The 24,427-nt window shown below is 38.4% G+C and overlaps 1 protein-coding gene across 1 annotated transcript in view; it reads right to left on the bottom strand.

The window, feature by feature from the left end:
- tek.L (TEK receptor tyrosine kinase L homeolog) overlaps positions 1-24,427 on the bottom strand; it is a 58,305-nt gene that overhangs the window by 8,365 nt on the left and 25,513 nt on the right. Inside the window, exons 3-15 of the mRNA XM_018257697.2 lie at positions 17,598-17,708; positions 16,892-17,044; positions 15,382-15,513; positions 14,417-14,557; positions 13,675-13,800; positions 12,306-12,460; positions 11,280-11,424; positions 8,472-8,633; positions 7,521-7,661; positions 6,631-6,918; positions 4,444-4,740; positions 3,298-3,446; positions 1,416-1,626 (exon numbers count right to left, since the gene is read on the bottom strand). Coding sequence (XP_018113186.1) covers positions 1,416-1,626; positions 3,298-3,446; positions 4,444-4,740; positions 6,631-6,918; positions 7,521-7,661; positions 8,472-8,633; positions 11,280-11,424; positions 12,306-12,460; positions 13,675-13,800; positions 14,417-14,557; positions 15,382-15,513; positions 16,892-17,044; positions 17,598-17,708 — 2,211 coding nt within the window. The remainder of the gene's footprint in view (positions 1-1,415; positions 1,627-3,297; positions 3,447-4,443; positions 4,741-6,630; positions 6,919-7,520; positions 7,662-8,471; positions 8,634-11,279; positions 11,425-12,305; positions 12,461-13,674; positions 13,801-14,416; positions 14,558-15,381; positions 15,514-16,891; positions 17,045-17,597; positions 17,709-24,427) is intronic.

Genomic DNA, 24,427 nt, shown 5'->3' with positions numbered 1-24,427 from the left:
CATGAAAAGTTCTTGATTAAGCAGCACTACAGAAGGGTAAGAGATGTTCTCCCTAATTACAGAATGAGCAGCAATGTTGTTGCCTATTATTAAGTAGAAGCAAAAGATGCTCTAGGCAGGCTTCTAAGGCAGTGCCAGGGTTAAAAGTGTTCTGTTTTGATGTTTGATTTTCTCTATTTTTCCATTTTCAAAAATGTGGACTTTGATAAGACATTGTGTATATACATGTCTGTGGGCTACACTTGCACAGTGAAATGGACTTCCATGAACTTTTTTTTGACTTATGAACTTTGTACTGTTTAATATTTTGAATGGTGGGTAGGGTTGAAAAAATGGTTCCCTCCTAGCAGTGGCTACCTGCATCATTAATTGGATGGGTGGGGTTAACTGTTCATATGCTTGGCACCTTGTGGATTTGGTTACACTTGATAAAGAGCGCTGCTCGAAACATGTAGTGTGTTAATAGAAAGCACTCGGAATTTTGCAGCATTTAATCTGCGTTTGACCTATTCTTACAATTATCCTTTACCGACGTAGAGAGTGATATTTGGAGACAATTTGCAAATGATTGTAATTTTTTATTATTTGTGTTTTTTTAGTTATTTAGCTTTTAAATAGCTTTGAGTTATTTTAGCAGCTCTCCAGTTTGCAATTTCAGCCATCTGGTTGCTTAGGTCCAACTTACAATAGCAACCAGTCACTGATTTGAATAAGACAATGGAAAATAGGGATGCACCGAATCTAGGATTCGGTTCAGGATTCTGCCAGGATTCTGCCTTTTTCAGCAGGATTCGGCAGAACCCTTCTGCCTGGCTGAACCGAATCCTAATTTGCATATGTAAATTAGGGGTGGGGAGGGAAATCGCGTGACTTTTTGTCACAAAACAAGGAAGTAAAATTTTCCCCCTTCTCACCCCTAATTTGCATATGCAAATTAGGGTTCCGATTCGGTTCAGTATTCGGCCGAATCTTTCTCAAAGTATTCGGGGGTTCGGCCGAATCTTTCTCAAAGGATTCTGGGGTCCGGCCGAATCCAAAATAGTGGATTCGGTGCATCCCTAATGGAAAATGAATAGGAGAGGGCCTGAATAGAAAGATAAATAATAAAAAGTAACAATAACAATACATTTGTAGCCTTACAGAGCATTTGTTTTTAGATGGGGTCAGTGATCCCCATTTGAAAGCTGTAAAGAGTCAGAAGATGAAGGCAAATCATTCAAAAACTATAAAAAAATAAATAATGAAGACTAATTGAAAAGTTGCTTAGAATATACCGTTATATAACATACTAAAAGATAATTTAAAGGTGAACCACCCCCTTAACATATAGTGGTCTACTAAAAGGTACTAGGTGCATTAACTTAATTTTAGGAGATGGCAATAGCAACTCTACTTTATAGAATAAAAACACCTACCTTTCATTCTTTTGATTGCTGCATCCATTCTCAAGCCATCTTTTTTAATTCGGGCTTTAAGAACCTGGCCAAAGTTCCCCTCTCCTATCACATCTTGGAATTTGATGTCATGCCATTCCAAAACAGGATATTCCAGAGGATCTGGGCTGTTCGTTGCTTTTCTTATTTGGTTGAGTGAACCAGAATTGAACTGCACAACAGGCTCTTCTCTCTGGAAGAAGATTTTTGTAAGTGAAATAGGATGAGCATAAAAAATGGGCAGCATTTAGGACTATTCTAAAGCTTAAAGGGATACTGTCATTGGAAAACATTTTTTTTCAAAACGCATCAGTTAATAGTGCTACTCCAGCAGAATTCTGCACTGAAATCCATTTCTCAAAAGAGCAAACAGATTTTTTTTTATTCAATTTTGAAATCTGACATAGGGCTAGACATTTTGTCAATTTCCAAGCTGCCCCTGGTCATGTGACTTGTGCCTGCACTTTAGGAGAGAAATGCTTTCTGGCAGGCTGCTGTTTTTCCTTCTCAATGTAACTGAATGTGTCTCAGTGGGACATGGGTTTTTACTATTGAGTGTTGTTCTTAGATCTACCAGGCAGCTGTTATCTTGTGTTAGGGAGCTGTTATCTGGTTACCTTCCCATTGTTCTTTTGTTTGGCTGCTGGGGGGAAAAGGGAGGGGGCTGATATCACTCCAGCTTGCAGTACAGCAGTAAAGAGTGACTGAAGTTTATCAGAGCACAAGTCACATGACTTGGGGCAGCTGGGAAATTGACAATATGTCTAGCCCCATGTCAGATTTCAAAATTTAATTAAAAAAAATCTGTTTGCTCTTTTGAGAAATGGATGTCAGTGCAGAATTCTGCTGGAGTAGCACTATTAACTGATTCATTTTGAAAAATGTTTTTCCCATGACAGTATCCCTTTAAATGAACAGTAACACCAAAAAAAGAAAGTCTTTTAAAGTAATGCAAATTTAATGTACTGTTGTTCTGCACTGTTAAAACTGGTATTTCAGAAACTCTACAATGGTTTATATAAAAATGCTGCTTTGTGGCCATGGGGCAGCCATTCAAAGCTGAAAAAGGAGAAAAGGCACAAGACACACTACTGATAACAGATATGCTCTGTTATACACAATGGGATTTTTCAGAACTTATCTGTTATCCATTGCGTATCCTGTGCTTGCATGGCTGACCCCATGGCTACATAGAAGCTTGTTTATATAAACTGTAGTAGTGTTTCTAAAGCAAACACACCAGTTTTACCAGTGCATAGCAACAATATATATTGTTATTCCTTTCAGTTTTTGGTGTTACTGTTCCTTTAATACCTTACTCCTCTGTCTGAGCATTAGGGAAACGGTTTGTGCAAAAGGATGGAAAGGCGGCACTCCAGTAAAAAGAAGAAGGTGGTTTATTGAAACAGGTCACAAACCAACATCACCTCATGATGTTGGTGTGTTACCTGTTTCAATAAACCACCTTCTTCTTTTTACCGGAGTACCACCTTTCCATCCTTTTGCACAATTGATTACAGTGGGAACGCTGATGGCTGAGCAACCTGTTCATCATAATGGAGCTACACTAAATTGAGCATACAGGGGGTGAGTCTAGAGCAGCCAAAACTCTTTTTTTCTACATTAGGGAAAAGGCCTCAACATTTCAAAAGGCATTTGTGATCAAACAAATGGTAATGAAAGTATAATGCTTATGTTACTGTAAAATCACAATATAATTTATTATATTACTTTTAAGTTAAATCCAAACAGACATAAATCAATATTTTCACCACGTCAGTTCAGAGAGGTTTGTCATTATGCTATTTCCCCACAAAAAAATAGAAACAGCTATTCGAATAGAAAAAAAGAAAGCGGAGCTTACTACTCCATTTTGGAAAGCTTGGGCCATTCTGTTCTGGAAGTTGGCTCGTTTCAGTTGTAGCATGATGATGAATGCCAATAGAATAGTCAGGCAGGTCATTCCAGCCGAGCCTAAGATAGCGATTAACAGCATATTTCCTTCTTTTGCCCCTGGCAATAGTATTTTAGAAAGAAAGTTGAAAAATATACGGAACAGAGAAATATATCTTTGCAGAAGTTCAACTTCTATATTCACTAGTGGTTCATCTGGGAACTAAAATTCTGCAAGTGTTCCAAAGATTTTTTATCCCTAATTCCATTGTTTGCAGAAAGACATACTAAACAGTAGAATTATTGTGTAGTCCTGTTTTCTTGTATCAGTAACTACCTTCAGTTCAGTTCTGAATAAAAATATGATGCTATAGGTTTTACATTATATCATTATATGTTCATTTATTTAGTCCACGTGGTATATACAAGCTAAATCATACAATTCAAAGTCTATTCATAAATAGTCTATTGATGTGTCAGTGTATATATGTATTAGTGGGCTGTAAACGCAAAATAGATGTCCATCAATTGTCTAAGAATGTTGCAATCTACATTATACTTTTAAAGTTTCAGGCTTTAAAGTCTGCAATGCCATATAGCAAGGTAAATTTTATTCTCACAACCTATAGAAAAGAAACAACTGCAATTTTATTTTTCCAGGCTACATACTTACATGACATTAAAATGCTACTTTCATTGTGAGTAGCTATTACAGGTATGGGATCTGTTATCCGGAAACCCATTATCCAGAAAGCTCTGCATTAAGGGAAAGCCATCTCCCATAGACTACATTTTATTCAAATGATTACATTTTTTCAAAATGATTTCCTTTTTCTCTGTAATAATAAAACAGTACTATGTACTTTATCCCAAATAAGATATAATAATCCTTATTTGAGCCAAATCAAGCTTGTTGGGTTTAATTAATGTTTTCATTATTTTTAGTAGATATAAGGTATGAAGATCCAAATTACTGAAAGTTCCATTATCCATAACCCCCCCAGGTCCCAAGCATTCTGGATAATAGGTCCCATACCTATATATACATTTTTAGAAATATCTTCTTTCTACATCATGCATGACCAGCACATAAAGTAAATTCTGTAGTCTCACTTACCTTTTTCTTCTTCATGTGTCTTTAGTTCACGTACAGGGTTTGGAAAACTTTGTCCAATATTGTTTTCTGCACACATCTCAACCAAGTATGGAGTGTTGGCTTCAAGTCCTTTCAGCTGATAGTAAACAATAGTAATATTTCTTATCTTTATGTCATGGTTATACTCTGTGTTTCCAAAAATTTTATAGCGGATGATAACAGAAGAAATTGAATGACCTTCCGCAACTGACCAAGTGATAACAGCTGATGAGTCTGTTATATTAAAAACATTGATGTTTCCAGGAGCTGGCGGAATTTCTGTAGATATATTAAAATATACATGTTACAATTGCATGTTAGTTGTAAAATGTACAATTATGGTTTCCTGTGATTAAGAGAAAAAAGTGCTCCAACAAACGCAAAATCAAGATAGAAATCAAGCACAAACTAGCTTTCCTAATAGACATTGGGGTAAGGTCTCTGGAAGTCCTTTCTTCTGTATTTTGACATCCCCCATCATTTCACACAACATTCTTTAACAGGGGGGTGAATACACACTACTGAAAATTAAGCTGTCAGTTTTGCTAATGCAAAAAGGAGTTTATCACCTTTCCCCCTAATATTTTCATAGATCAAAGTCAAACGATGTAAGGATGAAGCTGACGGTAGCCCTGTGGGTAAACCAGGGCTGGAACTAGGGGTAGGTAGAAGAGGCACGTGCCTAGGGCGCAAAGCTTGGGGGGGGGCGCCAAGCACGGTACCTCACATGCAGCCGACCCCTAGTCCGGCAAGCGAAAAATGGGTGCCCTCTCTCAAGTCAAAGTGCTTTGCGCATAACTGTCCTCGGGTGCGCACGGTTACGCACGCGCATCCTTGGTTGCGCACGGTTACGCACGCGCGTCCTTGGTTGCGCACAGTTACGCACGGGCGTATTTGGTTGCGCACGACTACGGCTGGGTTGCTTGGAGCGCCTGGCCCGGCACTGGGGTAAACAGTCATCACAATGCATCACTTCCATAATGAAGAATCACTGTACTGCAGAAAGGACTGAATACACATTAAAATACATATTCATTTGAATACTGTTGTCTCAAGGGGGTTCCATTGCTCCCAAGCATGAGAGGGTGCTTCTTTGAGAGTGAGTGTCCTGAGTGTCCGGAGTTTTATTCTCTTGCTATACTGTACAGCCATGCCCCTACTTAGCAGTGTGACTTTCTGATAACTTTTATGATCATGCCATGATTTTCTTCCTGCGGCCATGAATCCATATTTGTGGCTGGCAGTAATAAGGTTTTATATCACTATTACACAACTCTGTGTTCCTTATCAGTAAAAGACTGCCAGACATGATATTGTTATTGCACAGTCTCCAGTTAAGGAGGTCCAGAAATAATCTGGATTTTTATGTGGAAGTCTGGTGGATCTTTATCTTTTTACATTGTTCACCAAATTTTGCATCCAGCTAAATCAACCAATAACCTGAAATGCAAATTCTAATGGGCAAGATTTTAGTTTGGTAATCACCCATGTTGTTGACATTTTCTCAGAAAACACATTTAAAGAAAAAAAATTATTTCTGGGTGATTTGTTGTGACCAACAAAAAAAGTTACCATTGCAGCTTATCCCTTATAGAGCAGTGCTTTTTTTGCCATTACTGTATTATTATTATTTATCACACTATTACAACAAAATAACTACTATATACTCTGTTACTAATAGAAAAATAAACAGGCCCAGATTTGTGGCAAGGCTTAGGTCAGCATGATTATAGGGGCAGCATGCCACCGATCTGTAATTAAGTGTTGTTGGAAGCACTGGGAAAAAAGCTGCTGCGCACCTAATCCCCGGTACTATGAAGAGTGGCTGTGCATGCACGCCCGCTCATGGGGGGTGCTTGCGACGGGGGGCACGCTCATGAGTGACCCTCTGGCCTGGGGCAGCCGGAGTAGAAATCTGGGCCTGGGAATAAACAGAAAGTTGGAGTTTTTCTGGTTGCAAATGGCAGCTTTCAAATGGATACCAATCACTTTAACATGGTCTAAGACAGAGAGCAAAGCTTCCTGCACTACCTTTTATATTTTTAGGAAAACATTTTGAAACAGTTAATCCAGACAATGAATCACTCTCACTAAAATACATTAAAAATAGGAAAACTGCATAACATCATTACTGGCATGATAAAAGAGCAGTAATATAAGTAATCTTACTGTCACTATATGTCCAAGCAAGCAACATCCCGCTCCATTCCCCCTGTGAATTTGTGTTTTGTCGAACCCTGCATTGGTATAATGATCTTGGCTCCAAGCCATCAATAATAATTTCAGATTGAATTCCTCTCATTTTTTTGTATTGAGGTGATTCAGTAGTGTTTACTTTACTATATTCCACTTCGTATACACGATCTTCCTCATTGTTCTCAAATTCTGCCATCCATGTCAAGTTCAGGGAATGCTGACTTTTAGAGAGCAACATTAGCCCCTTTGGAGAGGGAAGACCTGCATTAAATAGAGATGTATAAGAAAATTTGGAGGACAAGCAGTTTTGGTATATTAATATTAAAAAATATTAAGTTGACTCAAGAGGACCTTCATAAGTAGGGTTGGGACCTTTTTTGGAAAAAATAACCTCCTTCTTAAATTTTTATCTTTCTTACCTAGTAATAGCATTGGCATCAATCATAATTTTTACTGGCCAGGCCGGTAAAGTACCAGGCAGGTGGAAACCCTATTCATAGAAAGTAGATGATTTGAATAGAATGCATTGTAATGCACATTTTCATCATCTAACACAGGGACAGTATTTACATTACATTTACATACACAGCTGAAGCTGTGTAATTTTTTATCTGGTGATAGCAGATTTAGCAAAGATTTAGTAATTTAGGAATGTTCAGAACTAGGACATTTTTTGCTAAAAATTCCATAAATAGTGCTAAATAAATATTTAGAAGTATTATCAGATATCATGTCAAGTAACCCTTAGAGATTATAATCACTGAAGTTTTTTTTTCTTTATATGATCTGACCTTGGTAATTTCTGTATCAATCTGAAGCACAGTTTGCTTCTATAACACATACACACAGACAGGAGTGCTTACATGGTGGATCTGTTGTGAAGACAGCTTCAGGGCCTGTTTGCCCAGCTCCTCCTTCTCCTGGGCGCCTCAGTTGAACACAAACTTTATATTCTGTTTGTGCTTCCAAATCTTCAAGTTTAATCAGTTTTTCATTAAAAGGAACTAAAAACGAAAGGTATAGTAATACAGTATTTGAAAAATATGGTTACAATCCTCACAAATTCAGTGATACTGACAAAAACTCAGTTAAAAAGTATTCCTGTGCAGGCCAAATGTTATAGGATTGCTATGTAAACTTGTAATGCACATTTATCCAAAAAAGTGGGCAGCAATGGAAATCGTTATTCAAGAAAGTGAGGGGGGTTGGCAAGGAAAAATGTGTAAATACTAGAGGTTTACAAACCTTTGCTATAAAAAGATAGAAATATCAAAAATTTTTATTACCCAAATTTTTCACAAGCCCTGGAAAATGTTATGGGCGATGGTACATGGGGTATCTCATGGTGTAATTGCCACAGATACTGCTATAAGCTGTAATGCGCATATAACCACTGCATCATTCCAGGCATACACAGCAGATTTTGCCACTGAAATGCAAACTAAGCTTTCTATCATGAATTGTGCTTAATACAGAGAAATGGCTATGTTGGCATCGTATTATAGCATCTTTATGTGAAAACAGTCTCTGTAGTCTAGAAGCACTGGTAACAAATTAATTTATAATATCAAATCATGGAACCAATACCAATCCAACCATCACCAATACCAAACCAAATCATCACCAATACAATCTGGTGCATTGTAATACATTTTATAGCCCTGTCTATACTTGATATTACAAGTTACTTGAAAAATAGAAAATGCAGCTGGCATATTGTATAAACTGCATCATTCCTTGCAAAAATGGTTAGAATCTTAGAGCAGTATAGTGTGATACAGTTTTATTCTAAGAAATTCAGAATGACAAATTACCCTCTATGTTCCGCCCGGATGTTGTAATCAAGGAAGGCTTGTATAAGAGAGTTGTTGATATAACTGGACCATCTCCTTTGAAGGGATCAGCATTGACCTCAATAATAAGATAATGGGGTCCACTGCTATTTAGCTTTGGCATATTCTCAGTCCTTGGTGGAGCTGAAAACAGATTAAAATATAAAGAGTTATCTTGTTCTGTGGATTCATGGGTTTCACAATTTGCATCATACAGTATTATTAAGTGACCCTCTGATTGTAGTAATCTTAACCCCTTTCGGTAATATAATTCACTATGTTTTCCCTGGTCTTGTCACCCATAGCAACCAATCAGATGTTTGTTTTTAAGCATGTGAACAATAAGTGTACATACAGACCAGTAAAATACTTTTTATTACAGTACTCCATTAGAATATAATATACATTTTTAAGAAGGTAAGGGGTTACTGTATGTACAAAAACCAAATCCAAAACTTATGTAGGTAGGCAATACCCAGCCAGGAGTATACGTAATGGAAGCCAATCTGATCCTGGTTGCTCAGGCGAATTATCATATATCCGCTAAATCAAAGTGTGCAAATTTCAATTCATTACCCTTTTCATCAAAATCTATTTCGCCAGTAAAATAATACAATGAAGCTACATCCTCAACATTATTATGTCAGTGACACCATAAGCAAAAGTCAAAATGACGGTGTTTTGTTATATTAAAAGTTGGATTATGTTTACAAGTTGTAACTATTAAACATATCTTATTTACACTTTTTTTAAATTTGAAGCTCATGCCACATTTGTTTTAGGGTGGACTCATGGCCTAGGACAGTAGAGGATCTCTGTCTCTTTAATCACTAATACTGTAAATACATACCGTATATACTCAAGTATAAGCCGACCTGAGTATAAGCCGAGGTATCTAATTTTACCTACGAAAACTGGGAAAACTTATTGACTCTAGTATAAGCCTAGAAACAACTACAGCCCTGTCTCCCAGCAACGCACATTCCGCCAAAGCGACCCCCCCAGCGATCAACCGGACTTCTTTGCAAAGTTGATGGTGACAGAGAATTGCCAAACGGATTACTGTGTGCATTGTCCCACTGTCCCACTACCATGTGCAGAGGGCGCTGTGTGATATTGCCATCACTGTTAATCCTTCATATAACCAACAGAGGGCGCTGTGTGATATCGCAGTCACTGTTATTCTTTCATATAACCAACAAAGGGCGCTGTGTGATATTGCAGTCACTGTTATTCTTTCATATAACCAACAGAGAGCACTGTGTGATACTGCAGTCACTGCAACCAACAGAGGGCACTGTATTCTTTCATATAACCAACAGAGGGCACTGTGTGATATTGCAGTCACTGCAACCAACAGAGGGCACTGTATTCTTTCATATAACCAACAGAGGGCACTGTATTCTTTTATATAACCAACAGAGGGCACTGTGTGATATTGCAGTCACTGCAACCAACAGAGGGCGCACTGTTATTCTTTCATATAACCAACAGATGGCGCTGTGTGATATTGCAGTCACTGTTATTCTATCATATAACCAACAGAGGGTGCACTGTTATTCTTTCATATAACCAACAGATGGCACTGTGTTATATTGCAGTCACTGTTAATCTTTCATATAACCAACAGAGGGTGCACTGTTATTCTTTCATATAACCAACAGATGGCGCTGTGTGATATTGCAGTCACTGTTATTCTTTCATATAACCAACAGAGGGCGCACTGTTATTCTTTCATATAACCAACAGAGGGCACTGTGTGATATTGCAGTCTCTCCCCAAGCGAACTGTTGGTATAGGAATGATTAAATGTGACTGCAATCTCAGCTACTGCCCGCTGACCCGAGTATAAGCCGAGGTAGACTTTTTCAGCACATTTTGGATGCTGAAAAACTCGGCTTATACTCGAGTATATACGGTACATATGACCTTTATATACCCACAAATTTAAATTGACTTTAGCGTAAGTAAGTTAAAGTTTCGTTAGGAAGGAAGTAAATAAAGTAAATAGTTATAAAATTTGTTATGAATTTTTTTTAATAGAAATTGCTGACAACATGGAAGGGGAGTCACAAAACAGAAATACATTTTGTTGTGGGGTACTAACGCTTAGCAAACAGAATTTTTCTTTCATTAACGCTGCTGCCGTTGACTGGCCAGAGCTAATTGTTGAGTGGTTGCTATGGGTTTCAATTTCAGAGTAGATTTTTTTCCCCTCCACTGTCATGACATCTTATAATTATATATATATATATATATATATATATATATATATATATATATATATATATATATATATATATATATATATATATATATAAATAGGACCCTAACTTAAAGGAAAACTAAACCCTAAAAATGAATATGGCCAGAGCAGTGGAGGGGGAAGGGCAGAGGAGGGAGGGGAGAGTGACAGAGACAGAGGGGAAGGAGGGGAGGCACGAGTGGCAGAGGGAGGACGACAACCCGGATTAGAGGTTAACAGGTACCTACCCAGTGCCTCACCATCAATGCGCCCTAGGCAGGTGCCTCTTCTGCCTACCCCTAGTTTTGGCCTTGCTCTGTAGTAATAATAATACAGTCCTTCAAGATTTTCACAAGAGTTTCCCATCATGACTTCTGTTCTGTTTGGAGTGGCTGTGACACACACACATGCTCAGTGTGCTTTGGGCAGCTGATGAGACGCTAAGCTTAGGGGTCATTACAAATTATCAAGTATAAAATGAGGTTTTCCTGTCATATAAGCTGATGCTACAGGGCTGATGAGTAGATGTACAATGAGTGCCTTACCTTTAACAAAAATACTGAAATGCTTCTCAGTCATCCCAGCAACTGTCTTGACACTGTATATCCAAATACCTGAATGTATTTGCTTAATTTCTTCCCCCTTAAAGAGTGCAATCACCTCCTGATTTTTGGTAGTAACTGACACAGCCTGTTGAAGATAATAGCTATGAAATGTGCATTTTAAAGGAATAACAAGTACAGTAATACAAAAATTTGTAAGAGCTAAAATGGATGTAAAATTGTGCACACATTGATACCATTCACAAAGGTACGTGTCCATAAGTTCTCTTAACAATTTGTAGCAACACCTATGACCCCCATCCAAACTGTTCTGATGAATTATGCAAACATGCATGCACTGATGCAAGGAAAGCTTGGAATTACTGCCACCACAGAGGTAGCACTAAATCCATGGTCCTCTTAGGATGCAAATGCTGCAATAAACATTGCATATCAATTGTGACTTCATTCTAACACAAAGGGGCAGATTTATCAAGGGTCGAATTTCGAATTTGAAAAACTTCGGCATTTGAATTCAAAAAGACCAACCGAAATTAAATCAAAGCTTTTTTTTGCCCGAATAGGTCAGTTTTTGATCAAATTAGAATCGTACGATTTGAAATTTCCCCCCAAAACGTCAATTTTTCAAAATCCACCAATTGACTTCTAGAAGGTCCCCCATAGGCTAAAACAGCAATTCGCCCGGTTTTGAATGGCGAATGGTCGAAGTCGAATTTTTAAAGAGTCAGTACATGATAAATTTCTAAATTTGAATTTTTTCCCTAGTTGAATTACACAAAAAATTAGCTCGAAATTCAATTTTTTTTTAATTCAAATTTTCATTTTGACCTTTAATAAATCTGCCCCAAAGAGTGTGTGTGTGAGGGGAGGGTGTATACTCTCTAATTCTACATTTTCATTATGCCATTATTGTATATTACTGTATTACAAGTTCTCTGTATATTAATATTTTTGTAAAGGGTTGCATAACTTAGTGGTGCTCTACAAATAAACACGGTGATGACCAACCTGAAGAACTGTTCCATCTTGTCTGAACAGCTTGAAATCCTGCTTTACTGGCAATGGTTGACCAGTGGCTTTGCAAGTGAGACTGAATGGTGCACCTAAATTTAGCTCTAATGCTTGTTCAGTTTCCAAAATTGCTGGTGGAATATCAGCAGAACCTGCAGTGCAGGAAAAAAAGATTAGTTAATCAATGTCACAATTAATGCTATGGAGCCAAACTGTGGAACCTAGAGTACAAGGAAACCAGGTCCAGAGACCAAAACAGCAAAATGATTAGTCCCATTAAGGGTATAAGTGGCTTGCATATATTTACATCCCAGATGCATAACCTTACATTTATCAATATTGTATCTCATCTGCTATTTAGCCACCCACATTTATCCTGCATTGTATCAAAAGTTTTGACAAAACCCAAATCGATCTTATCTACTGCAACCCAAGTGTTACAGTTGCAAGTGACTGCAACCTAAAAAGACTATTTGGGCCACATGGCTGCAGTCTAGTAAGCAGAACTGCAGGTCTATAGGATCCACACTAAACACAGGAATGTTCATGTGAGTTGTTCTAACAAAATACAGTAGTTACAATTTCTCTGGCATGAATATTAGGCATTTTCCAATTCTTTAACATCTACATCATTGAGGATATCAATCATGTATACAGAGCCAATGGTAAAGATTATTGCTGAAGATATCAATAATGTATAGAGAGCCAATGGTAAAGATTAATGCTGATGAGGTGGATGTAACAAGAAAAATAATATTCTTAGGACATTATAAGGATAAATCACTGTTGCCACCAATATATGTTACTTTTGTGTTGGGATCATCAAAATATCTTTAAGAATCATCTTTAAATGTGTATGTTTCTGTGGGCCATTTGTAACATATGGAAGTAGAATATTTTGCTTCATACCATATCTAGTTATATGCAAAGCAGAACGTAGTGTTTTGGCTATTATGTTAGACATCCAGTCACTCCAGCCTTTATGCTTTACATTTTTGCCTAACTAATATTGAAAACATGTTTTTATTTTGCAAAGCCTATCTATTTACCCAGTTTGTATTTTTAAACTGAACAATTCCTTTAATCATGTCCATAAGTGTGCAAGAGTCCACATTTCTTCCTTCAATCAGAACTGCAGGTCTGTCGTTTCCTGTACAGATCCTATCTCAAATACAGATGACACCTTTTCTATTTAAGAAAATTAAAAAATCCAAAACAATCTGTGGATTTTCCCTAAATCCTTACTAGGGTCAAAAGCTCTAAAAGCATTAAATTCTTAAAAGTGGCAGCCCGGTGGCCCTGTGATAATGTAATGACAAAACCATCTCCATGGAAAGGGACTTATTACAATGTTACCTTGCTTTACCTTCATTTTCACAATGCAGCCCTCGCCAGCCTTGTGGGCAAATGCACCCCTTAAATCTATTACAAGTTCCTTTATTACAAAGACATTTCTGCTTGCAGTCAGGTCCATAAAAGCCATCTGGACAAGCTAGCAAGAGAGAAACAGAAATAAGTGTATTGCCATCATATACATTTACAAGTGACAGGATAATAAATATATACATAACTCTAGATTCTTATGCATGTTAGATAATAAACCATACAGCATCCCTGATATGGATCTATATACTAAGCAGGAGCATTTAGAGAAGAAGGACACCTTAACAATTTCATTCCCGGGGCTGTATTATAAGGTCTTACCTTTTGTTATACCCCCTAAGCTCATATGTACATCGGTATATACAGTATGTACAGATATAAGAAAATATTAGTATACCATTCAGTCACAGTTCCAAGTATATCTGAGACAGCATATGCATATGAACCTCAATAACCCTAACTGATCTCTGTTTGGGCTTTTAGGTTTATCTAGGAGAGCAAATGGCTATTTACATGTACCTCAGTTCACTGACCAACAGGCTGAGCCCCCACCCCACACTGTTCCAGGCAACCCCGGTGTTGCACTTGAGACTTCCCTGCTAAGTGTGGGAACATGAAACAGAAGACTGTATGCACAAAGTGGCAGCTAAACCTTCCATAATAGTAACATTAAAATGCATTCATATTATTATTGACATAATTGTATCAGTTGTAATATAATGTACCTTCATCACACACGAGCCCTTTCCAGCCTGAGGCACAAGAACAGCCATATGGATCCATAAGGCAGAACATATGTGATTTGCATCCTTCATTTCCCTTGCAGCTTTCTTTGCACGTTACACCAAATTTATTATCATCACATGCTAGAAAACAAGCAGTCAGGATAAAGGAATGCAAAAGTGGACAAAGTGGCCTATTTGTTTCTTTATCATAAGGCATGGGCCTTTTTATTTTTTTTTTAAGAACGAACAAATAATGTTGTTATTTAGATACAATGTAATCTGTTCAGATAATCAAGTTTTTATAGTAGATACATGAAATTATGAGGTAGATGGAAAAGCTTACCGCTGTGCACAACACATGTTTTAAAGGAACAGTAACATCAACAAAGTCTTTTAAAGTAATAAAAATATGATGCAATGTTGACCTGCACTGGTAAAACTGCTGTGTCTGCTTCAGAAACACTACTATTGTTTATATAAATAGGTTCTTGTGCAGCTATGAGGGAAGCTATTCAAATAGAAAGGCTCAAGTTACACAGCAGATGGCAGATAAGCTCTGTAGAACATCATGGTGTTATTTGTTATCCACTATACAACCTGTGTCATTTAGACTTTTTTCAGTTTCCACCATTGCTACACAGCAGCTTGTTTATATGAATGATAGTAATGTTTCTGAAGCAAACAGATCAGTTTTACCAGTGCAGGGCAACAGTACATGATATTTTCACAACTTTAAAACACTTTTATTTTTTGGTGTTACTGTTGCTTTAACTGATCGTACATGTTGGTCTGTATCCACATAAATGGAGAACATTGATCAAGACCTATTTATTCTATGCTCAGGGTTGATCTTTATCGGCGTCAGACCTCAACCCCTCTGCTTCATTTGTCTGTTTAAATGTAAAGCTGGAAACTTACATGTAATGTTTTCCTTGTAAAAAGTGGAAAAGTTGAATATTACTTACGCATTTCACATGTTGTCCCCATAAATCCTGGTGGGCAGATGCATTCCCCAGTGTCCTCGTGACATACACCACTGTTCTGACACTCAGAGCAATTGTTCTTGCATTGCGGCCCCCAGTTCTGAGATGGGCACCCTGTAAAACAAATTCATTTTAAAATACATTACTCTCAAAAGAAAAATAAAATACTATGGTAATTGTTAGGGCTGCTCCAAATGCAGAATTCAATTAAAGATTTGGCCAAATGTCAGAATTTTTGCTGAATTCTAAACAGAATACTAAACTTTATGCACAGTACATATACTAAAAGCATTTGCAAGGCTTATTTTCACAAGGGAGAGTGTTTATTTTAAGCCTTATTGTCTTGAGTTTAACATTTGAAACTGAAAATGGGAAAACCACTGAGAGAGGAAGCTACTGGTACTAGGAATATTGCAAGTTACACATAACATAGTAAAATAGTAAGTTAGGTTGAAAAAAGACACGTCCATCAAGTTCAACCATGTAACCATGACATTTTGCCTGAAAAATGCTTCTGCTGTAACTAAAATTGCATGTGCTCCCAATTGGGCATGATGAGAGTAGTACATGGCCACATGTTTACAACACACCTCAATTGTGAGTCTAAGATAAAAAAATCTAAACTAGCAGAGTACACTGCAGGAAGGGAGCTTTGTGCTTTATACCTGGATAGTGGTAAATGTACAGGGTTCCCTTGCCCCTATGTCTGTACTTATTGTAAATAGGAGCTGGGAGTATAATGTATGGCATTGCAACTAATGCAAACTAAAACATCGAGGTTCCCAACAATCGAGTAATGGCCAACATTTTTGCAAAGTTTTGCTGTGAAAAAACTCCCTTTGACTTCAATGTATTTTCTGGAATTTTCAGTAAAGAGAAACAGGACAATTTTGCCCATCACAAGCTAAAGAATGGCTGAATAGGTCCCAACACAACCCTAACTGCCACAGTTTTCATTGGTGTCCCTTACAACAGCTTTGACAGCTTGGACTCCATCCCTGATGCAAAGTTTACCAGCTAAGATTGGGTCTATCAGGATCATACATACCTAGAGCTAACAGATAATTTAATAAATCAAAGAGAACATATAAAGTACATATGAATATTTTATGTATGACATTTCTACTGACAGAATTATTGGTTTTCCACATTCATCTTTCAAATCAAAATTAGCAATATAATGCATAAATTACAGTTTATTATTAATTGTAGGATATTCCTAAACCACTCCAGGGTTAATCTGGCTTTTGACTGGGATATTTGTCCTGCTGAGGGATGAACTTTATTTTCCACACTGCAACATGTATTTTTCCACCATTCATTCTTTTGTATCTTTGCAGGTACCCAGTCCATGTTTATGAAATTCAGCCCAACAGCATAATGTTACCATCACTATAATTCAATGTAGGATTGAAGTCATTCATTAAAAGTAAAATATATATTTATCACTTTTGTGTACACTATACATCATAACACTTATTACTGGACTTACTTCTTACAATTAGTCTGGTGAAAGCAGTGTTAAAAATGTTCCCTCCCATGTATGTAACTCGGTATACACTTGCATCCTTTGGCTGGACATTCGATAAGGTGAGCTCAAGCACATGTGGCACTTCGTGTTTTGGCACAGTATCATAAAATGTCACTAAACAGAAAAACAGAAAAGTTGCTCACAGTAGTTCAGAAATTGTAACGTTACTTATATTTAAAGTGCACTCCTCTTGCAACATTCATTAGTTGTCCTCTCATGCTCAGAACTGGATCAAGGAGATTTGGCATCAAAGACAAGAGTGACAATTCACTCCTTATGGTCCCACCACACCAATAACAAATGTCTGGCAGAGATAATGGCAGATGAAGCTTTTTTTTTTTTTAATTAAAATATATAACGTTGTCCAATTAATTGGATAATTGCACAATTCAAAACTACAAAAATCATACTAACAATTTTTCAAAAATTATTGTGCCCTAGGTACCTCTACTGTCTACCCCTAGTTCCAAATTCGCCCACACCTTGTGAAAGATGATCGGTTATCAAAATTATTAAAATCTAAATTCTGTGTCAGAATCTCGACTGGACTTCTTTTACTCCACAGCCTCAAGCCTCTTTTGGATCTGCCATACCTATTTTTATAACCCCCACCTACAATTTTAAGAGATGTTAGCAGGGAATTGTCAAAGCACTGTAGTTTACTTACCATTTTTGTAGATCAGAACATCTGAATTTATTGGGTTCTTTTTCAGAAAAACAAGGGTGGTGTTGTCACCTTTACTTGCAGTTACTGTTAGGAATTTTGGGGTAAAAGAAGCTGCAATGGAAAATGTTCAATAATGATCAATAATGCATAGCTTTTGTTTCACTGCAATCTGTTGTCTCAATTAACAGTTGAACATACCATATGCTTATACTGTATAATACATAAGAGCCATGAATATCCTGTAAATTATATCCTTCTAAATGGTGCTTAGTGATGTCATCAGTTATAAGATGAGAGTAGTGATCTCATTTCTGTCACATGACTCACTGAAACTTGTGTATTATAATAAATGAAGTGCCCCCTGATGCAAAATATGAGGATATTAGAATTAACCTCGGAGTTCCATGACCTTAACCTCGGAGTTCCATGTAACTTATATTTTACAATAGGGGGTATTTTATTCACTATATATTATATCTTTATATAATACATATATAATACTTATATTTATATACTTATCCTTATAAACTTTATCTGTATATCCTTTTAAATGTTGCTCAGTGATGTAATTTCAGTGCTTATGAATGTAATTTCTATCATATGACTCATATTTCTGTCATATTGATTATAATAAATAATGAAGCATTCCAGGATCTGTATAAAAGTAATTGGTTTTCTGCCTCATGCCCTTACATAGTTAGTTACATAGTTACATAGTTAAATCGGGTTAAAAAAAGAAAAAGTCCATCACACACCCCTCCCTACTTTCACATAATTTATATATACCCATATCTATAATAACTATAGAGTTTAGTATCCAAATAGCCTTTGATATTCTGTCCAAAAAATCATCCAAGCCATTCTTAAAGGCATTAACTGAATCAGCCATCACAAGATCACCCGGCAGTGCATTCCACAACCTCACTGTCCTGACGGGGTGGTCTCTGTTACGGTGATCCACTTTATGGGTAAAAAGGTCCCCTGCTATTTGTCTATAATATCCTCTAATGTGCTTCTACTTAAGTGTAATCATGTCCCCTCGCAAGTGCCTTTTTTCCAGAGAAAACAACCCCAACCTTGCCAGTCTACCCTCATAATTTAAGTCTTCCATCCCTCTAACCAGTTTAGTTGCACGTCTCTGCACTCTCTCCAGCTCATTTATATCCCTCTTAAGGACTGGAGTCCAAAACTGCACCACATACTCCAGATGAGACCTCACCAGGGACCTATAAAGAGGCATAATTTTGTTTTCATCCCTTGAGTTAATGCCATTTTTTATGCAAGACAGAACTTTATTTGCTTTAGTAGCCACAGAATGACACTGCCCAGAATCAGACAACTTGTTATCTACAAAAACCCCTAGATCCTTCTCATTTAACGAAATTCCCAACACACATTTAGTGTATAACTTGCTTATATATTATTTTTGCCAAAGTGCGTAACCTTGCATTTATCAACATTGAACCTCATTTTCCAGTTTGCTGCCCAGTTTCCCAACTTAGACAAATCACTCTGCAAAGTGGCAGCATCCTGCATGGAACCTATAGTTCTGCACAATTTAGTATCATCTGCAAAAATAGAAACAGTACTTTCAATGCCCATCTCCAAGTCATTAATAAACAAGTTGAAAAGCAAGGGACCTAGTACAAAACCCTGTGGTACTCCACTAACAACACTGGTCCAATAAGAAAATGTTCCATTTACCAACACTCTCTGTAGTCTATCTTTTAGCCAGTTCTCTATCCAGGTACAAATACTATGGGGCAAATTTACTAACCTCCAAAAATTTGTCAGCGACGGCTTCGCTCACATCGCAACACTTCGGCAGGCCAACGTTAATTTGCTAAAATCCGAAGTTGCGTCCAGAGCGCTGAACACTGGAGAAGTTGCGCTAGCGTTACTGCGCCAAGCAATGCGAAGTTGCGTTAGCGTTGCCTAATTTGCATACAGTGGGAAGTTAAAGTTAAATGGACAAATATGTTGCAGCAAATACATTACACTACACAAGCCCTGGGAAACCTTAATAAAAGAAAATAGAGTTGTAATATTGCCCTACACATGAGCCCACTGTATAGTTTATGTGCCATATGTTAGGAAATGTAGGGGGGAAGCGGGTTACCCAAAAAAAAATTTACGCTCTTTTGCAGCCTATCACCCTGAAAAGAGGAAAAGATGCCAGCGTTTTTTGGGACTTTTTTGGGGCACAAAAATTTGCAAGGCGTTAGGGAGCGAAGTACTGCTAGAGTCTAACTCCTTCGCTAGCGAAATTAAGCCAGCGACCGTTAGTAAATTGGCGAAGTATCGAAATGACGCCACGCTGGCGAATTTTCGCCAGTGTTAGTCACTTCACTCTTTAGTAAATTTGCCCCTATGTTCCAGGCCAACATTCCTTAATTTAACCACCGAACGTTTGTGTGGCACTGTATCAAATGCTTTAGCAAGGTCTAAATAAATCACATCCCTTATACAGTCATAGAACCACTTATTTTTACAGGAGGGGGTACATTAATCACTATATATTATTTTTTTCATTTTGATCTCTTACAATCTCTTATCATTTGACTAGGTAATATAAAACCTCTCCCTTTAAGCCAAACTTTGAGTGAGGGGTTGCTGCAAGTATGGAGGATGCTTACAGGCAACCCCTTTGCTAATGGCCAGTACCAAATGTTATTCGGGTAGAAGTGGGCCAAGACCCCACAATTCTGAAAATAAAAGTATATGAATATATAGTAAATTGCAAAAACATGCTACTAGAGAAAATATCATTTATCCAAAACAAAGTAAAAAGGGGTTATGAAAAGTTTTCAAAAGTAATTGTAGATGGAATAAACAGCTTCCAAGGCAGTGATTTCAAACTGCAAGTGCTTTCTTTATTTAGCAGTGTACAACACTACATGTTTCGGGTCAGAGCCCTTTTTCAAGTGTACAAAGTGCAAAGGATTATATACCCTCCTCCTTCCTTCCAGGAACCTCCCCCAATTAACCCATTGTAAGTGATGTTCAATGGTATGGTGGAAAAATACAAAATAGAAAAAATACAAAATAGAAAAAGTTCATTCATTGCAAATGTTAGAAACAAGAGTTAATTTTTTAAAGTCCAGTTAGAGTCCATATCAGGGAAATTACCGCAGCCTATCCCTGGTCGCACAATACAAAATCATAAGTACTGCAAGAATAATGCCTACTTAAAGGGTAACGAGAAGCATGTAGATGCCTTTAAACAACATTTTAAAGCAATTCTTAGGCAATTTTAAACAGTATTATACAATACCAGCTCTGATTAACAGTAACTCCTGTAACGGTAATATTAATTATTTAATTACCTTGCACGGCAGAGATTCACAAAAAAATCAAATTTTTGACCAGACATAGATAATGACAGTCTGAATACCTTTTCCAGAGTGGTTAACTCTGAAGTAAACAAGGTTTGGGGCAAAGGGAAGAGTCAAAGCAAACCCAATTTAACCAGGCACGAAAGGGAAGCACTTAATACCCTTATGAATAACCATGATATTGTGATTAAAAAAGCCGACAAAAGGCGCGCTGTTGTTGTAATGGACAAAACTAAATATGATGCTGAAATTAAAAGACAATTAGACGAGGTACTGAAATAATCTTGAAAACATTTGCTACCTGTATCAGTACCCACGTGGTCTATTTGCTAAAATGCCCATGTGGAATGCTGTACGTGGGCAAAACTATCAGAACAGTGAACACACGGATCAAAGAGCATAAAAATACTATTAGGAATTTTGAAGCTAATACACACACTGACACTCCAGTTTCTAGACATTTTTCTGAGGCAAACAATCATGTGACCCAATTAAGATGGAAAGTTCTAGAGGTGGTTAATAGACCCCCAAGAGGAGGAGATTGGAGAAAACTATTGCTCCAAAGAAAAGCACGGTGGATAGGGAAACTAGATTGTATCAAACCAAAAGGTATGAATGACCACAATAGTTAGAAATGTTTCCTATAATTATTGTGTATTAATCAATGTAACTTCAGAATTCTGATTACCGCTTGATAAAAAACCTTCCTTTTTTCCTCAGGTACTGATTGAACCAGCTAGCTTCCTTTTTGCGAATTTCACGGAACTCCTGGCGTGCAAGGTAATTAAATAATTACTATTACCGTTACAGGAGTTACTGTTAATCAGAGCTGGTATTGTATAATACTGTTTCAAATTGCCTAAGAATTGCTTTAAAATTGTCACGGTCGGCACCCAACACCAGAACAAACACCAGGCACCCTGGTCTCGGCTCGTGCTTCACCAGTAGTGTGACCGCCTTTGGGCCTCGGGAGGAGCCCTCGGCTTACTTGGATGCCACCTGGACTTAAACGAGAGGTGCAAGATGGGAGTTCTGGATAGGCAGAGGGGCACGACTGTAGAGTAAAGTCTTTGGACAGAAGGTCGCAGTGCAAGGCGTGAAGGAGTCGAATAGTCAGATCAGGCTGGGTCGAGGCAGGCAGAAAGTCAGCGTAAACAATTCAGGCCGGGTCTGGGCAGGCAGCGTACAAAGCGAGGTCAGGCAGGCAAGGGTCAAAACCGGGAGATCAATCAGATGGGATGAGGCAGAATCGGAGTCAAATTACAAGCAACGGTCAGGTTCCAGAGATCAGAGTAGTAAAACAGCCAGGCAGGGTCAAATACAGGAAATAAACAGACTAGAAGCTTAACAGCACAAAGTACAAGGCACCAGGAACAAACCTATCACGGGCAACCATAAAACAACAAATGCCCCTTTAAATATTTTGAATTTGGCGCCATTGCGCGCTGACGTCATACGTCAGCGTGCCTGCGCCTTTAAATAGCGATACAGCGCGCGGCGCGCGCACTAGGGAGAAAGCCGGCAAGAGGGGCGGCGTGGCGGGCGTCCCCGCCGATGGTGCGCCGGGCGTCCCCGTCGCACCACTAGACCACCAGGGTAAGTGTTCTTCACATTACCCCCCTCTCCAGGGGGGGCCACTGGACCCCCAGGCCTCCCAGAAAACTTGGAATGGAACCGCCTCCTGAGGCGATCAGCACTAATGTCCCCAACAGGAACCCAAGAATTCTCTTCGGGACCGTAGCCCTTCCATTTCACCAGATACTGGAGCTTACCCCGTACCCGACGAGAATCAAGGAGCTCCTGGACTTTAAACTCTGGATGACCCTCAACCAATACTGGAGGAGGAACAGAAGACTAACGAACATGTGAAGCAGGCTTAAGGAGGGAGACATGAAAAGTGTTAGAAATCTTGAAGTTATCAGGCAGTTTGAGGCGAACAGACAAGGGGTTAATAATCTCAACAATAGGATATGGACCAATGAATTTAGGCCCCAGTTTAAGAGAAGGGACTTTCAGCTTAATGTTCTTAGTAGACAACCAGACGGAATCTCCAACCTGGTAATTGGGAGCCTCCCTACGTGACCTATCAGCCGCCCTCTTCTGAACAGCTGTAGCAGCGGAAAGAGAGTTATGCACCCCAGACCAAATTTTAGCAAAGTGACCAATAGCAGTGTTGACAGAAGGGACCGGGGACAAAGAACCAGAAAAAGAAAATGCTTTGGGGTGTAAACCATAAACAATAAAAAAATGGAGATTGACCAGTAGAAGAATGTGTTGCGTTATTATAAGCAAATTCTGCCCAGGGTAACAGTTCAGACCAAGAAGATTGATTATCAGAGACATAGCAACGTAAAAATTGTTCAAGTGATTGATTTACCCTTTCTGTTTGACCATTGGTCTGAGGGTGATAAGCAGTAGAGAAGGATAAATTAATTCCTACTAACGAGCAGAATGCTCTCCAGAATTGAGAGACAAATTGTACCCCTCTATCCGAAACAATATTAACAGGGAAACCATGTAACTTAAAAACATTAGAAATAAATAATTCTGCCAAGGTTTTGGCGGACGGGAGGTGTGGGAGAGGAATGAAGTGACTCATTTTGCTAAACCTATCCACCACCACCCAGATTACTGTCTTCCCCTGGGAGGGAGGAAGATCAACAATAAAATCCATCGAAAGATGGGACCAGGGCCTATCAGGGATAGGTAGTGGCATCAATAACCCCTGAGACAAGGTCCTAGAGGGTTTAGAACTCTGACAGACTGGGCAAGAATTAACATAATCTTTAACATCCTGCCTAAAAGAAGGCCACCAAACGTTACGGGACAAAAGAGATACCGTTTTGGAAATACCAGGGTGTCCCGCCATTCTGGAGTTATGAGCCTCATTCAAAACCTGTTCCCTCAGATCCTCATTAACAAATAACTTCCCAGGGGGAGTTTCCCTAGGGGCAGAAGCTTGGGCAGCAGATAATAATGTGGTAAGATTGGCTCCCAGAGCGGCCACAATTAATTCACTGGGAATAATGGGGTTGTTCACACAAGGTTCAGAGGGTTGGGGTTCGAAGCTGCGGGAGAGGGCGTCAGCCTTAGTATTCTTAGACCCGAGTCTAAAGGTAAGGGTAAAATTGAATCGGGAGAAAAATAAGGCCCATCTGGCCTGTCTGGGATTCAATCGTTTGGCAGATTCAATATACAGTAAGTTTTTATGGTCAGTAAAGGCCGTTATCTGGTGCTTAGCCCCCTCCAACAAATGTCTCCATTCTTCAAAAGCCCATTTAAAGGAGAAGGAAAGGTTAAAACTAAGTAAGCCTTATCAGAAAGGTCCATCCAAATATACCAGTAAACCCCCAAAGTAGTGCTGCTCTGAGTCCCCTGTCAAAAGAAACGCTGCATTTCTTTCCTTCTATTTTGTACACATGGGCTTCTGTATCAGACTTCCTGCCTTCAGCTTAAACCTCATTGCCCTGGGCGTGAGCATGCTCAGTTTGCTCC

The sequence above is a fragment of the Xenopus laevis genome, chromosome 1L (assembly GCF_017654675.1).
Source record: "Xenopus laevis strain J_2021 chromosome 1L, Xenopus_laevis_v10.1, whole genome shotgun sequence".
In the NCBI taxonomy this organism is placed as follows: Eukaryota; Metazoa; Chordata; class Amphibia; order Anura; family Pipidae; genus Xenopus; species Xenopus laevis.
The sequence above is the reverse complement of the archived record's forward strand: the minus strand, read 5'-3'. Positions and strand labels throughout refer to the sequence as shown.